Source organism: Ursus maritimus, unplaced genomic scaffold (genome assembly GCF_017311325.1).
Source record: "Ursus maritimus isolate PB19 unplaced genomic scaffold, ASM1731132v1 scaffold_17, whole genome shotgun sequence".
Lineage (NCBI taxonomy): Eukaryota > Metazoa > Chordata > Mammalia > Carnivora > Ursidae > Ursus > Ursus maritimus.
The window spans coordinates 23624077-23638350 of record NW_024424119.1 but is presented as its reverse complement, the minus strand read 5'-3'; the positions used below and the strand labels follow the sequence as shown (position 1 = coordinate 23638350).

At 51.4% G+C, this 14274-nt stretch overlaps 2 protein-coding genes across 8 annotated transcripts in view; one reads left to right on the top strand and one right to left on the bottom strand.

The window, feature by feature from the left end:
- Positions 1-9031, top strand: part of UBAP2 (ubiquitin associated protein 2) — a 115723-nt gene extending 106692 nt beyond the window's left edge. For 6 of the 7 annotated variants that reach the window (XM_040631533.1, XM_008695124.2, XM_040631534.1 and 3 more), the window contains 10 exons: positions 2614-2809; positions 3641-3732; positions 4000-4047; positions 6396-6474; positions 6713-6918; positions 7186-7285; positions 7371-7478; positions 7627-7694; positions 7779-7970; positions 8061-9031. In XM_040631533.1, coding sequence (XP_040487467.1) covers positions 2614-2809; positions 3641-3732; positions 4000-4047; positions 6396-6474; positions 6713-6918; positions 7186-7285; positions 7371-7478; positions 7627-7694; positions 7779-7970; positions 8061-8156 — 1185 coding nt within the window. In that variant the 3' untranslated portion in view covers positions 8157-9031. The remainder of the gene's footprint in view (positions 1-2613; positions 2810-3640; positions 3733-3999; positions 4048-6395; positions 6475-6712; positions 6919-7185; positions 7286-7370; positions 7479-7626; positions 7695-7778; positions 7971-8060) is intronic. The other variant, XM_040631535.1, reaches the window with a different exon arrangement.
- Positions 9032-10592: 1561 nt separating this feature from the next.
- Positions 10593-14274, bottom strand: part of UBE2R2 (ubiquitin conjugating enzyme E2 R2) — a 101415-nt gene continuing 97733 nt past the window's right edge. The window contains exon 5 of the mRNA XM_040631532.1: positions 10593-14001. Coding sequence (XP_040487466.1) covers positions 13782-14001 — 220 coding nt within the window. The 3' untranslated portion in view covers positions 10593-13781. The remainder of the gene's footprint in view (positions 14002-14274) is intronic.

Here is a 14274-nt window from a genome sequence, read left to right as displayed (position 1 = left end):
CTGTCTTTGCCTGCTGTTTGGCCGGTGGGAGCTGTGGCTGGGCGCCATCACGAGCCCTGGAGAGCTGGCCCCCTGTTGCGTTGGAGCCAGTGTTCTTGCTCACGTGGGTTCGCCGGTCTCTGTGTCTTAGCAAGAAACTCTAAACCGCCACAGCCAGAATGGCTTCATCCAGGGAGTCCCACGCTTTGTCATGTGCCAGAATTGCAGCTTTGCTCATATAGTTAAAAGATTCAGTAATGAAAAGTAGGAAGAGATACATGCTGACGTGTGTTTCTGTGTCATGTCTGCTTGGTTCTCCCCCTCTTCCTACTATTTCCTTATCCACTGGAGTGTTTTGTTTTTGTTTTTGTTTTTTTAACCCATAAAATAGGAAATGCATACACAGTCACTTTCCCTCTGCCTCTTGCCCTTTTTTTTTTTTTTCCCCGTAACATATTTGGGAGTGTTCCCTAGATAGAGTCCTTCAGCATTTCCCCCCATTTATCAGCGTTTCTGAGCTGTTTCTGTGTTGAAATGTAGACTGTCTTCTTTTCCCGTAGCTCTGCTGCATCACGTTACTAAATCCCTCTTTCACTGATGGAGCTGTAGGGCCGTTTTCTGTCTTGAAGACTATAAACAGCGTTACATTCGATAACTTTCTACCTTTGTCGCTTCCTGTGTGCTGCTGTGTCTGCAGGGCAGTCCTGGAGGTTGAATCTCCGGGCATTTGATGTTTTATACAAATTGCCGAATTGCTCTGCACAGTGATTCTAACCTGTTTACCTCCCACTGACAACGAAGGAGATGTGCTGTTTCCCTACCACCTCCTGAAATTGTGTTACTTTTAAATATTTTTATGTTTCCCATGTGTTAATTGAAAAACGACCTGTCAGTACAGCGTGCAATTGAATGAGATTGAACATCTTTTCTTATATATTGGAAAGCCATTAAATTTCCTTTTCAGTGAATTCTTCATGTCGTTCATTTTTCTGTCAGGTCCTTGGTGTCTCTTTCTAGGCAGTCCATATTCAGGAGACTAGAAAGTAGCCCTTTGTGATGGGAGGTGCAGATACTTTTTTCAGGTGTGTCATTTTATTTTGGACTTTTGTATGGTCAGGTACGTCAGTCTTTTCGTACTCTGTCATAAGTAGGTCTTTCCCCCTTGAAGTTTATGAAGGAACTCTCCATGTTTTCTCCTGCCCTTTGTGTCTCTGTGGAAGGGTTGGTGCAGCTGTGGTTTTCCCGGCCGTTTCTGAGGAAAAGCGCCCCTTTGGGGCCACTGTGTGAGCTGTTTAAAATGGAGTAAAGGCCAGTTAGGCCAGCCCCTCATGGGGAGGGGAGGTGAGGAGCAGGGACAGGAGCCCTGTCAGGTTCATTTGGAGGTAGGAAAGGCTTGCTGGATGACTGGAGTTCCTTTCATTTTCTAGTAAGCTGCTCTTGTGGATTCCCCCTCTCCCCAGACTAGGAAACAGTAATTTTTTGTCCTGTGGTAAAAGGAGTTGAAAAGATCTATGACCAGTGAAACGTAGGCACAGTGGTCAGAGCTGTTCCTGATTCTGTAGCAGGTGTTCAGCCTGGCTCTGTGCGGAAGAATGTGGAGTGGGTGCTGGGACAGGTTGGTCTAGCCTCCTCCTGCCCCTGGGGCTCTTCTCACCCAGCTTCCGTCAGTCTAGGCTGCCCCAGGAGACCATGATTTTGGCTATCTTCCCCTTGTCCTGGATGTCACGACCCTAAGGTCAGTGCTCAGTTGGGTAGGGCAGCCTGTGAGACTGGGACCTACATAGCACCATCTGTGTAATGGAAGACAGGGTGCACGGTTGTCCCCCCTTCTCCTGGGGCTTCCTGTTCCTGAGGCTTCTCCTCCAGGAGTTTCCAGACTACTACTTTGTTCTGTACATGCTGTGGTTTGAAGGCTGTTCTCAGCCTTGTTTTGCCCAACCAGGTGTGCCTCTTCAACCCGCCCCTCAGCCCTTGAAGCCCTTTCTGGTACCTTGTTCCTAGCTGGAATCGAGCAGCTGGGCAGGCTTCCTGGAACACTTTAGAGCTTTTGTTGGGTTTCACCCTTCCTTCCTATGTGGATCCTGTCGAACAGGCAGAGACGCAGGCCGTGCCCTTCTAGGTAGGTCCTGGTGGCCTGCGTGGTGTCCCCAGGTTCTGGAGCAAAGGCCTCTCTTGGGCCCCTGTGACTTCCAATTCAGAATAGTTAGGAAGCCCAGTAGAAGATGGCTGCCCCAGAAGGCTCTGACTTGGGCTGGGCTGCCTGTGATGCCGTGATTGACTCTCCTGAGACTTTGCTTTTCTGTGAGGTGGGTTCTCACCTCACATTATGATGGTCTGTGTTCATAGGTGACCTGAAGTTTATGTGGGGTGTCTGTACCTAATTTCAGATAGCAAAGGTTGAGCAACGATTTTTAGGAGGGTGTTGGTCCGTAAAGCTCAGCTTTAGTTGCTTGATGCTCAGCTCGTGAGTTGTGTCCCGATGGCCTTGTCTAGCTGCGGGGTGGCACAGTGAGCACTGAGCACACAGCCCCTCAGACCGGTCTTCAGAGCGCAGACCCAAATGCCAGACACGTTCTCTTGCACTCTTGTGTTTTGCCACCAGATCCATGCGTCCTCGCTTTTTTGTTTTGCCAGCATGCCAGTGCGGAGAGCACCCCTTCCCTCCCGTCCTCAGCCACCTTTTCAACGGCAGCGACCTCTGCCTCGGGTGCCACGTCCTCAGGGCTCAGCCTGCCGAGCAGCATGAACACAGTGAACAGCCTCTGCCTGGGTGGGACCACTGTGAGCGCCCCCAGCAGCAGCACCAGGGCCACGCCCTTGGTGACCTCAGGTGTGTGCTCCCCAGACCTTCACTGTCTATCCCCCGCCCCTAGAAGGTGATGCTTGGCTTCCCACGGAGGATGCCTAGAGGTGGCTGCAGGGCATGCTGGGTAGCTACAAGCATACGAACATCCTGGTCTCCCTCCAGCCCTGTCATTGCTCCCTTGTCCTCTTTGTTCCACTGACTTCTTGAGTCCCAGTCCTTCCAGCGATGATGTGGGGATGGGTGAGACCAGTTTTCTGGGGTGGGCTTCCCCTGGGCAGGATTCCTGGTAGCCTTTGTGCTTGTAGGTCCCCTGTCTTTTCTGTCCTCACTCCTTCCTGGAGCTGAGATGGCCTGGTGACGTGGATGGACCAGGGGAACAGCTCTCTTGGGCTCCTTCTGGCCGCTTAGTATGACTGATTGTCCATCAGCCAGACTTGGGCAGTCTGTGTAGACCAAGCAGAGTGTGGTTTGGTAGAAACTGCTGAAAGCTGCCGTTGACCCAGCCTGTCCCCCTCTGCTGGCACCACCCACCCTTCATTCTGTTCTAAGGAGGCAGAGTTCCTTATATTCAGGTTTGCTCAGTGCAGTGTGATGGGATTGGGTGAGGGGTGGTGTTTCTGTCTGGGCATGGAACCCTCTGATGTGGAAAGAGGCTGAATATGGTGTCACGTGCTTTGTCTCCCCCACTTCCTGGCACAGCCTTCTGTGTTTCTCAGTTGCTGCTCTTCACTCTTGGGGGTGGCCCCATATGGGGCAGCACTGTGACCGTGAGTTCGGCGCCCCCTCCCCCACAGTAGCTGAGGCATCTCACTCTTTGTGGTGGCATCTTCATTCATTTGATTTTTGCTTTTATAGGCAAAGCACCCCCTAACCTGCCCCAGGGAGTACCTCCCCTGCTGCACAACCAGTACCTCGTGGGCCCTGGAGGACTGCTTCCCGCCTATCCGGTGAGTGTATGGTCGTATAGGTCCTGGCTGCCCTGCTCCTGTGGCCTTAGGGGGTCACACCTGGCAGGACCTGGTGAGGTGGGCCTTGGGCTGCTGCTCCTTCCCTGGAATTTCTCCCTCATCTGGACTCCATCAAGGTGTCTTCCCACAGCAGGTGATGTGAGTCCCCATGTCCTATCTCCCCAGCCTTGTTCAGGCCCCCACATGGGCCTGGGCTTCCCAGGGGATGGTACATGGTCCCTAACACCCTTTATGGTCCTCTTGCAGATCTATGGCTATGATGAGCTCCAGATGCTACAGTCACGTCTGCCAATGGTGAGTGGGCTGTGAGGGGGGCTGGGGGGATTTGTCCCTCTTCCCTAGGCCTTCATTGCCGCCCTGCTGAGAAAGCTGCTGGCATTCGGGGGTTGTGCATCAGGTCACTGTAGCTGGGCAGGAGTGTCCTGTGCTTACCACTTGGGAACTTGGAGACCACTGGGACCTGAGGTCCCAGGAGGCAGTGCCCCCTACTACATGTGGGTCCTTCTCTTCATTTACCACCCGCCCCCGCCATTTTGAAAAAGAAAAACCATATGACACAAGATGTGGGGATGCTTGACTGCCTCTAGAGTTTTTTTTTTTTTTAGAAGTCATCTTCTTTGAAGTGCCATTGTGTCTTTGGCCTCTGAAGTGGCCATCAGTGATGCTTGTGATGGCAGCATGGCTTCTCTGTCCCCAGCTGAGTGACCCGCTGGAGCTGACACTCTTTAAGGGCCCTTTTGAATCTGACCTGCCATAACTGTTTGCAAGCATGCTGGCCCCAGGGTGTCCCTGGTTCTGCAGCCTCACTCTGAGTGAGGCCAGGGTTGCTCCTGCTTTCATCCAACCTTTGCTCCCAGGCTGAGGTGCCTGGCCTCGGTGAACAGGCCTGTAGTGGGGAGGGTGCTGAAGGAGGTGTGCTCCCTTGCCTGACAGGCCTGCGGGCTGCTGCCCCGCCACGCCTTCTTTGGTCTGGCCTTTCCCAGACTCCTGATAATTTTCAGGAGCCTAGGGCATCTGTCACATTGTTGGAAAGTAGAGAGCTGTTTGAACACCCTTGCTCGATGTGATCTTTCCTATTCCCTGAGGGAGAGGTTTCCCCCCCAGTGAGGTGTCCTTCCTCAGGCTCTTTCCCGTTGGCTGCCCCTTGCTCTGCTTGCCCACAGAGAGCTCACGGAGCTGCAGGTTTCCCTTCCACCTCCCGGGCCTGCTGGCTGAAGCTCTTGTCTCTCAGGAGAATGCTTCTCTACCTGCGAAGTATTTCCAGAGGCAGAGGTGGGTGGCTAGGCAGCTCTTCCCCTGGGTGCAAACTGCTGCTGCCCGTGTCCCCGAAGGACCTAGAGGGAATGTTGAAGATATGATGGCAGATTTCTAGGGTGGTCAACAGAACTTAGGGTCTCTGAGGAATGGCCTGAGCCTTCGGACTTTGCAGAGGAACCTGGAAGTGGCCCTGGCCCTCTGACTCTCATGAGGAAAGCTTGCACCCACCTTATCTAAGAGCCCCAGGCATCAGATGGAGTGTCAGAGGGGGTCCTGGTGGGGGCCCCCAGGAGGTACTCAGTGGGATCCCCACCCTGGGAGTCATCCTGCTTCGTAGTCTTTGTATCAGTTTTGTGCCTTAGAAGAAATCACCTCTGAGCCCACCTTTTGAGACACATGGTGCTCTTTTTCCCATTGTTCATTTATTAGCATCTGGTACTTTTGTACCTAGTTCCCGCCTTTGGTTTTTCTTGTTTTTCTGTGGAAGGGCTCCCCCTTCTGGTCTTGCTCTAGGCCTGTCCCCGGTTGTGTTCTTACTACCTCTATGACTTCCTGGTCCTGCCTCCTCCTGGGGTTCGGGGCTGAGGAAGCTAATGGATTTCTTGGAGGTTAAGTGGACATGAGGCTGAAGGAGGGTAGAGGTGCCATTCCTAGCCAGGCTGGCTCCTGTCTGGCTGTGACCAGGCATCGCTGCCCACGAAGAAAGCAGGAAGGCTTCCTGGGAGGCCCAGAAGCCAGGGGGCCATATGTCTAGTACTGGCAAAGCCCTGGGTGGTGAGTACGGGCCAGCTCAGGCCTCCCCTTCCCTACAGAGCTCCCACTGTTTTGTGTTCTTGGTGTCCACATTGTCGTGGCTCCTCAGTATTGCCATGACAGTGTGGGTGTTGAGGGGCCAATTCGGGACCTTTCCTGGGCTCCTCTTGGACCTGTGCCTCCCTGGCATTGCTGCTCTGACGTCTGTTAAACCCTCAGGCACCCCCTCTCCTGCTGGTTCTTTTTCAGGGTACTGTAATCCAGTCAGCTTTCCTAGCTGCTCCTTAGAATCTGTCACATAGGGAAAGCCAGTAGAGTTGGTTTGGCCGGTGGCATTTACCAGCATCCATCTGGGCCATAAATTACCCATGAGATTGGGCTGCCAGTGGCTCTGCCTGGCGAAGACTGATGGACTTGTCAGTGCGTCGGCACACTGTGTGGCCGCCACGTTGCACAACTCCGATGGGCACCATTTACTTTGAATTCGAGTGCCACCCTCTGGAGGTATGCATGTGTCCCTACAGTTCAGCCTGCCAGGGGAGTGTGGCATCACCTGGGCTACCTGCGGGGCCTGCTCTCCTGGGACTGGGGTCAGGTCCTTCTGCTGATTGAGCCTCCCTGGTCTCTCCTAGGATTACTATGGAATTCCCTTTGCCACGCCCACAGCCCTTGCGAGCCGAGATGGGAGCCTAGCTAATAACCCGTATTCAGGTTAGTCTGTTCAGGGGGCGAGGAGTGGGGTGGGGGAGTGGGGCGTGGGACTGGTCTGCATGTCATCCCAGGAATCTGGAAACAGAAGTGGAAGGGCTGAGACAGGCCTGCTAGCTTCCTGTTGAGCCAGCAGCCAGACCTGTTCCTGTTTGCAGGAGCCAGTCTGGCTTTTTTTCTGGTTGGATAAGGAGGGTGTGGGGGCAGTGATTCGAGTCAGCGTTCCTCCCTCTTCTCCTAGGTGATGTCACAAAGTTTGGCCGAGGTGACTCCGCATCCCCTGCGCCCCCCACCACACTGGCTCAGCCGCAGCAGAGCCAGTCCCAGGCCCACCACACAGCCCAGCAGCCCTTTCTGAATCCCGCGCTGCCCCCCGGCTACAGCTACACCGGCCTCCCCTACTACACAGGCGTGCCTAGTGCCTTCCAGTATGGGCCCACGATGTTTGTGAGTGTTGTGGGGGGTGTTACTCTAGTTCTGGGGACCAGAAGCAGGGAGGGAGGGAAATGACCCTACACAGTCTCACCTGGCCTTGAAGAATGTTTGAGGCAGGGGCCGAAGCTACTTTCCTGTGTGTTTTTATAGCTAGCTTGTGTCACGCTACTGAACACAGGTCCTTTGTGGTTATGCTGCCTGGGGCTAAGGCGGGGGATACTTGACCTGCTCCCCTCTGCCCTCTTCTTCCACTAATGCCTCTCCTGCTTGCCCCACCAGGTCCCTCCGGCCTCAGCCAAGCAGCATGGTGTGAACCTCAGCACCCCCACCGCCCCTTTCCAGCAGGCCAGTGGTTATGGCCAGCATAGCTACAGCGCAGGTGAGGGGTGCTCCCAGCTCAGAGCAATGCGGACGGGACAGGCTTGCCTAGCTCACACGTGCCTCTTGTACCCCCGCCATGCTAGGTTATGATGACCTGACCCAGGGGACAGCAGCGGGAGACTACACCAAGGGTGGCTATGGTGGATCATCGCAGGCACAAAACAAGTCTGCAGGTTCTGGGCCTGGCAAAGGTAGCGTCTACCCCTCCTTTCCAGGATTGAGGCCCAGAGTAGTGGTCTTCTACTTTTTCTCAGGCAAGGCTACCCCAGAGTGCCCCTGGAGGTGGGGGAGGCTGGAGCTGGGCCCAGTGGCCGTGGGAACAACTGCTTTCCCTCCTAGGAGTGTCCGTGTCTTCAAGTACTACCGGCCTACCTGACATGACCGGTTCCGTCTACAATAAGACTCAGGTGAGGAAGGATTCGGGTGGATGGGTCGGCCAGTGGGAGGTACTGCCCACGCTGGCCCCTTACTATGGTCTCTTTCCCCTGCAGACTTTTGACAAGCAGGGATTTCATGCAGGGACTCCCCCACCATTCAGCCTGCCCTCGGCCTTGGGTTCCACCGGGCCCCTGGCCGCCGGAGCGGCCCCCGGTTACGCGCCCCCACCGTTCTTGCACATCCTCCCCGCCCACCAGCAGCCTCACTCACAGCTGCTACACCACCACCTGCCACAGGATGCCCAGGTGAGCCCAGTGGTGGAGGCAGCCACCCTGCCCTGGACTGGGGGTCCTGCTCCAGCCCTTACAGCCTTCTCTTCTCCTCCTCCTCCTCAGAGTGGCTCGGGTCAGCGCAGCCAGCCCAGCTCCCTGCAGCCCAAGTCGCAAGCCTCCAAGCCCGCCTACGGCAACTCTCCCTACTGGACAAACTGAACCTTTGAAGAGGGGTGGGCTCTGGTGGGGCTTACCCTGGGCAGGAGAGAACACACGGAGCCCATTTCTGGGAGCCCAGCGCCCTTTCCTAGAATTCCTGAGACGTGTAACTGTGTCAGCCGAGCCTCTGTGGGGAGCCTGCCTCCCAGACTCGCTATTGTATGTAATGTATTTATGTATGTATTTGTAAATGTGATAGAAGTCTTGGGGGTGTGGGGGTACAGCTGCTACTCTTCGCCAGGTCTGCAGTCCCGACTCGAGCCCCTTCTCGCTGTAGCAAATAAGCCCTTTTCCCACTTCTGCCTTCAGGCCTTCGGTGTAGCCTCCCAGCCCGTGGGCAGCTGGGAGCAGTGTCTGGAAGGGCTGCTTTAAGGCGGTTTGGGGACTGGGGTCAGGTACCAATGAAGAATCACGACTTATCTCGCTCCCTTGTAAGCCATTATTTGAGTTGCCTTCCCTGTGTAATTACTTTAGCCCCCTCCTTTTGAGAAACTGGTCCTTTTGTCATTTGTCCTGTTCCTCTCCTACCAAATCTTGATCTGGGAATAGCAGAGATATCCTTCCTGCCCAACATGAAAGTGGCACCTGTTTGTCTTCATACAGACCAGAGGCTTCTGCTCCTGGTCTTGTCCCCAAGAGACTTGCCTTTCTCTGGCTGACCATTTTTTAAAACCGTCTGAAGTTGTGCTCAGAGGTGTTCAGTCAGTCTGCTCCCTTTAGAAAAAAAAAAAAAATCAAAGATATGCCTTCACCTCAGTGAGAGCACGTCTCCAAGCAAAGGCTCCTCTATGCCAGTTGTCCTGAACCAGGCGGGCGACTGTTTCAGGGGTTTTCTCTTTTGCCCAATCTCCACCTAATAAAGTTCTGAGAGCATGCACGGTCTCTGTGTGGTGTGACTAAAGGGTAGCTCAGGGCAGAGGCTGTCTTCTGTTCCGGGCACCCTGGACCTCACGGTAGAGCTGAAGGAGAACTCCCGTGATTAGTCTTCTGACAACAGGTTGTGAGGGCTTAACTGGGCATTCCTCCTTCTGCCCCGGTCCGCATCCAGGGAGTGGGAAGGGGAACGAGGAGGCTGACAGGGCACGGGCAGGGGTTAGCAAAGTTCACTTTGCCGAGGCAATCTCTTACAGGGCCCGGTCAACAGGAATACCAGGGCAGGGTCATTTCTTTTCCGAACATCAGCCGACAAAATCTGAAAGGTAAGAACGAGGATATGTTTCTCGTGGCCTGAGAGAGAGGAAATTTGAACACCTCCCCATCTCTGTCCTTTGTTCTTCATCAACCAAACAGAATCTTGTTAGTCAAGGGATGGGGTAGAAGAGAAGACTAGCAAGTCATGGTGGTATGAAGTGGGTAAGTGGGTCCTGGGCTAAATAGGTGCTCTGGAAAGTCCCAAGCAACCATTCGCCTGGGCCAGGATTCTCGCGCTACTTCCTCTGCTCCCAGGCCACCAGTCAGGGAGGACTCAGGGCCGTCCCCCAGCCGCGCATGGCAGGAGTGGATCGCCCTGGGAGTCTGCAGCACAGCTGTGCTCTGACCTCCAGGTGTTGCCCGAGGCATTAGAGCCTCTCACTCCTAAGTAACCCCTTCACACTGGGCTAAATAAGCGACCGGAGTGGGACATCAAATACTGGCCAAGTCGGTGTGCCCGAACGGGCCTGGGGTCAGGCTTCACTTCACCTTTTCTGCTTTTGGTCTCTAAAATCAGTGGTCATTTTATCAGATGGGGCACGTGCTGCTGGTGACCCACAGCTTGAGATCCCAGCCAGAAAAAAGGTAAGTGTTCACAAGTGAAACTAAATAGGGACTTTTTATATCTCTTGCCTGATCCCTGCTTATTAAGCAACAGGAAGTTCAAAAGACAAATGACGATGAAAACAATATGCTTACCTAGGGAGGGCAGTGGAGCACCCTCATCCCTTCAGCGACCTGCTTGTACCTGCAGATTGTGCCCTACTTAAGAATTAAGCTTAACAAATGGCTGTGTCTTTAATAACCTTTCGTAAAAGCTAGTAAGGACGGGGAATGTATATTCCGTGAAGAGGTGAGTTGAGCAAAATATCCTAAAAGGCAGGTCAGTGAGATTTGGTTTTGTTTTTTTTTTTTTTTTTTTTTTAAGATTTGGTTATTTATTTGAGAGAGAGAGAGACAGGCAGCGAGAGAGCAGGAGCGTGGAGGAGGGAGAGAAGCACGCTTCCTGCTGAGCAGGAAGCCTGACCCCGATGTGGGGCTCGATCCCAGCACGCTGAGCCGAAGGCAGACGCTTAGCCGAAGGCAGACGCTTAGCCAACTGAGCCACCCAGGCGCCCCTGGTTTTGGTTTTTGTTTATTTTTTTCAGCTGAGTCATGGGCATAATCTGTGAGGGAACAGTGGAAGTACTGAGACCACCTTTTCATTTTCTTTAACACAAAGAAAGAAGAGGGTCATCCCATGGGGAAGTAGCAATACAGGTATATTTTATTTCACATTTTATTAGTAGACAGATGGGCAGAAAAAGACAAAATAAACCACTAAAGGGGAAGTTCAACACAAAAATGCATCAGATAATCTTTTCTCATAAGTTAAACTGAAGAAAAACATCTACAATTTCAGCTAAGAAAACTATTAAAGTCAGGTGTGTCCTGCTGGTTTCAGAATAGTTGAAAATTGCATCTGAATCTTTTTGTAAATGTAAACCATTTTTATCAGAATGGGAGGGGTGGGGAGTTAACTTTCAGTGGAGAACTACACACTTTCCCCTACAATCTCTTACTGTATATGTCCCAAACATAAGGAAACCAGCAAATAAAGAAGCAAGTAATTTCCAGGGAAGAGGAAAGAGGGGACCACAAAAAAGTCTGGCTAATAGAAAAGAACTCTGGAATGATATGAAATAGAGCGGGAAGACTTTGAGAAGCAACAACGGAATCATGATATTACTTTCTCCACCCAGCCTCAAAACACACAGACCTGAAGAGCATCCAGTGAGGCCTCCACTAGAATCAAAAGGAATCTAAAAAACTCAGGATTCTGAATTCATGTGAACACCAAATAACAGCACAACTGTACTTACAAAGATTCTGGCCCGAGCCTGAGACCTCTACTCCCAAAAAGAAAAAAAATTACATGCTCAAGTTTTCTTTTGCCACAGGATGTGTTCTCAGGACAGAGCTCTGGAACCAGCATCTGGGTTTTACAGGTCAGTCTGAGTTATCAGAATGTCTACCTGCTAGCCAATCAACACATGCCAGTCTTTTCTGGAACTGATTGTACTCTTATCAGAGGCAAACCCAGCCCTCAATAGTAACACCCCAAAGGGCTGAGAGGTATGACCTCTACCTGGCTCTCTGGCTCCCTGAGTCAACGTGCAACAGAGGCCAACAGGGCCTAATGGGACAGGGCGGAGCAGCACAGCACCTTCCGCAATGCCAAGGTGCTCGGCCTGCCCTGGCAGAGAAATGCTTTCGCGGCATGGGGAAGAAAGAAAAGCCTTAATCTTAGGGCTCCAAGAGAGAAGACCAACCTACTGGCTGTAAACGTGTGTGGGGGTGATAGGGGGTAATCAGCATTAGGAGAGACTTTGGGCTTCAGAAGATATGCAGGTTATCTGGAAGCATTACTTAAGAAGCGTGGGGTGTAAAAAGCTAGTTCCAACATCCTTCTATGAGAATTTGCGGCCAGTGTTTTGTCACAAAGAGCTGCTCTGTTCTCGGAATCTGACTGGAATCACTAGATTCAGGGGTGCAAGTAGTCCTAGCCCCATGGGGATTGGACAGAGCTTCTGGGACCAGGTTCAACACTGTCCCATATGAACCTTTGCATTTAACTTTCCCACTTAATACCAAATCAAACTTTAGGAGGCCAGAGAGGTCTGGGCATTAGCAAATGTTTGGAGTTTGAAGAGCGAATGAAAACCCTGAGATCAGAAAGGAAGGAGGAGCTAAGGAAGTAAGCATCACCTACTCTGTTCTAGGATCCATCCTACCCCCGTCCCTCATCAACCCTTTGGTTCTTTCTGAGCTGTGATCTGAAGAAAGGAAGTTGACACCGGTACACACGGATCTGGAGGAGGATTGTAACCAGTCTCTGCTCAGATTTTCCTTCCGAAGTCTGTACTACTATTACATTATAATGATTTTCCCCACTGAAAGAACACTGCCCTCCTATGAACTGGCCCACTCCCAAAAGAAAGAAAAATCACCGCCAAGTTCTGAAGTCCCTGGTTGGTGAAGGCTGATGGATCTCAATATTGATTGAAGTAACACGTGATTGAGACCGGGGAAGTCAAAGCTGCAGCCACTGCACAGTTGGAAGATCTAGCCGTTGCCCAGACACTGCCTGCAGCCAATTCCCTCGGCCCTGCCAAAAGAGTCAAAGCAGCCCAGGGCAAGCTCCATGCACAACTTGTGCTTGCCCTCCACAGCCAGAGTACTTGAAAGGAGAGAAAAGTCCAGGTCACATCCACGAGGAAAGCGGGAACTGGTCACTCATGTCTCCTATCCACAGCTATCACTATCGGCATAAGCAGCTCAATGAAAACCAAAATCTTAACACATGCACCTAGGAGTAATACTGAGTAATTAAAACTGGCTACTTACACTCTCACCATGAGGATTTTTAAAAAAAATCTTTGAGGGAAAGGCCATGTTCACATAAAACAGATGTTTTTCTCACCCAACAGTGGTCACCAGTAGTTTTGACTTTTTTCCCCCAGCAGCATCAACCAAAATTGGCATAGTGATTTTAAACTCCTTGTTCCCATCACTAAGACTCCACACACACACACACTAATCTCCACTCTCTCCCCGCTCCCTCGGAGTGGGGAGGGTATCAACTCTGTCTTTTAAAATAAATAGCAATCAAGTGCTCAGTTCTATGTAAAGTATGAATATTTATTTCAGGCTTTAGATCCCAATCGATTTCAAAAAACAAAATCTGATCTCTCTCCTCAGAGTAGCTGAGGCCCCCCTGTGTTAGGATGATTTCCTGGAGGCTGAAGGGGCTCTGTGCCCTTAGGAACACATTTCATCAGGCTTAGCACAAAGTCCCTGACGCCCATTGTATCCCAGCCTTAAGAAGGGAAAGGAAACAAAATTCACCACCATGGGGCTGATCGAATGCACACACACTAAATGAGCAGCTAAACCTTGGCAATTTTTTTTTTTAAGTTTGTTTTGTGGGGTTTTTATATTTTTTTTTCCATTTTCTTTTGCTACTCAGCATATGCAGCACTTGTGAACTTCCAATGGGTTCCCAGCTTTAAACACATCAAACGTCTTGATGAAAGACTATTCTTCAAGAATCTAAAAACTGACCAAATGTGTTTTGCTGTGAACACTCTGTAGAGACGAAGTGAGGCGAGAGTTTGGGTTTAAAGAAGAAGAAGAAGAAAAAAAAAATCAATACAGTGATGGAAGGGTAAAGAATGCAAGAATTCAGACATTCTGTGGAGGATTACTTTCTCTCCATTAAGAGGTCCATAAAAAGGAGCAAACTGAGATCCATAAGGGGAGTCAGCAGGAGCCGTGTTTGTTTTTCCCACCCCCGGTGATAGGTTTTTGCTGAGGGGCCACTGCTAGGTCCCCACTTGCTCCCCTCCCTTTGGCCTGAGACGGCAGGGCAGTACGGGGCACTGAAGGAGCACGTCACGACTCCTCGTTCCCAGAATCATCATCATCATAGCAGTCGGCATCTTCCTCCTCCTCGTCTTCATCATCGATGTCGTCGTCGTACAAGTCGTCATAAAGCAAATCTGAGCTGTTGTCGTTGGAAGGCACTTTAGTTTTGATGCAGTATTCCGCCAGGGTCGTGGGGACCTTCACTCCATCCTTTTCTGCTTCGGCTTTAGTGGCTGAAACCTGTTTCCTGAAGAGAGATGGTTAATGTAAGTCTCTGCTTTGAAGATGGGTTTACAACCGGCCTTTCTTAATAACCAAGATCCCTTATTTAAAAAAAAAAAAAAGATTCCTTATGACTCCGGTTTCTGAATTTCAGTGCCTGCCTAAAAGAATCTGACAGATACTACACCAAAGGTTCTCAATCCATCAGGTACTGTTGGGAAGAACACTTAACAATGACCCTTGATGGGTATTTAAAAGCAGTGGCTCTTGGATGCTGGTTAGCCAGAAATGACCTCAG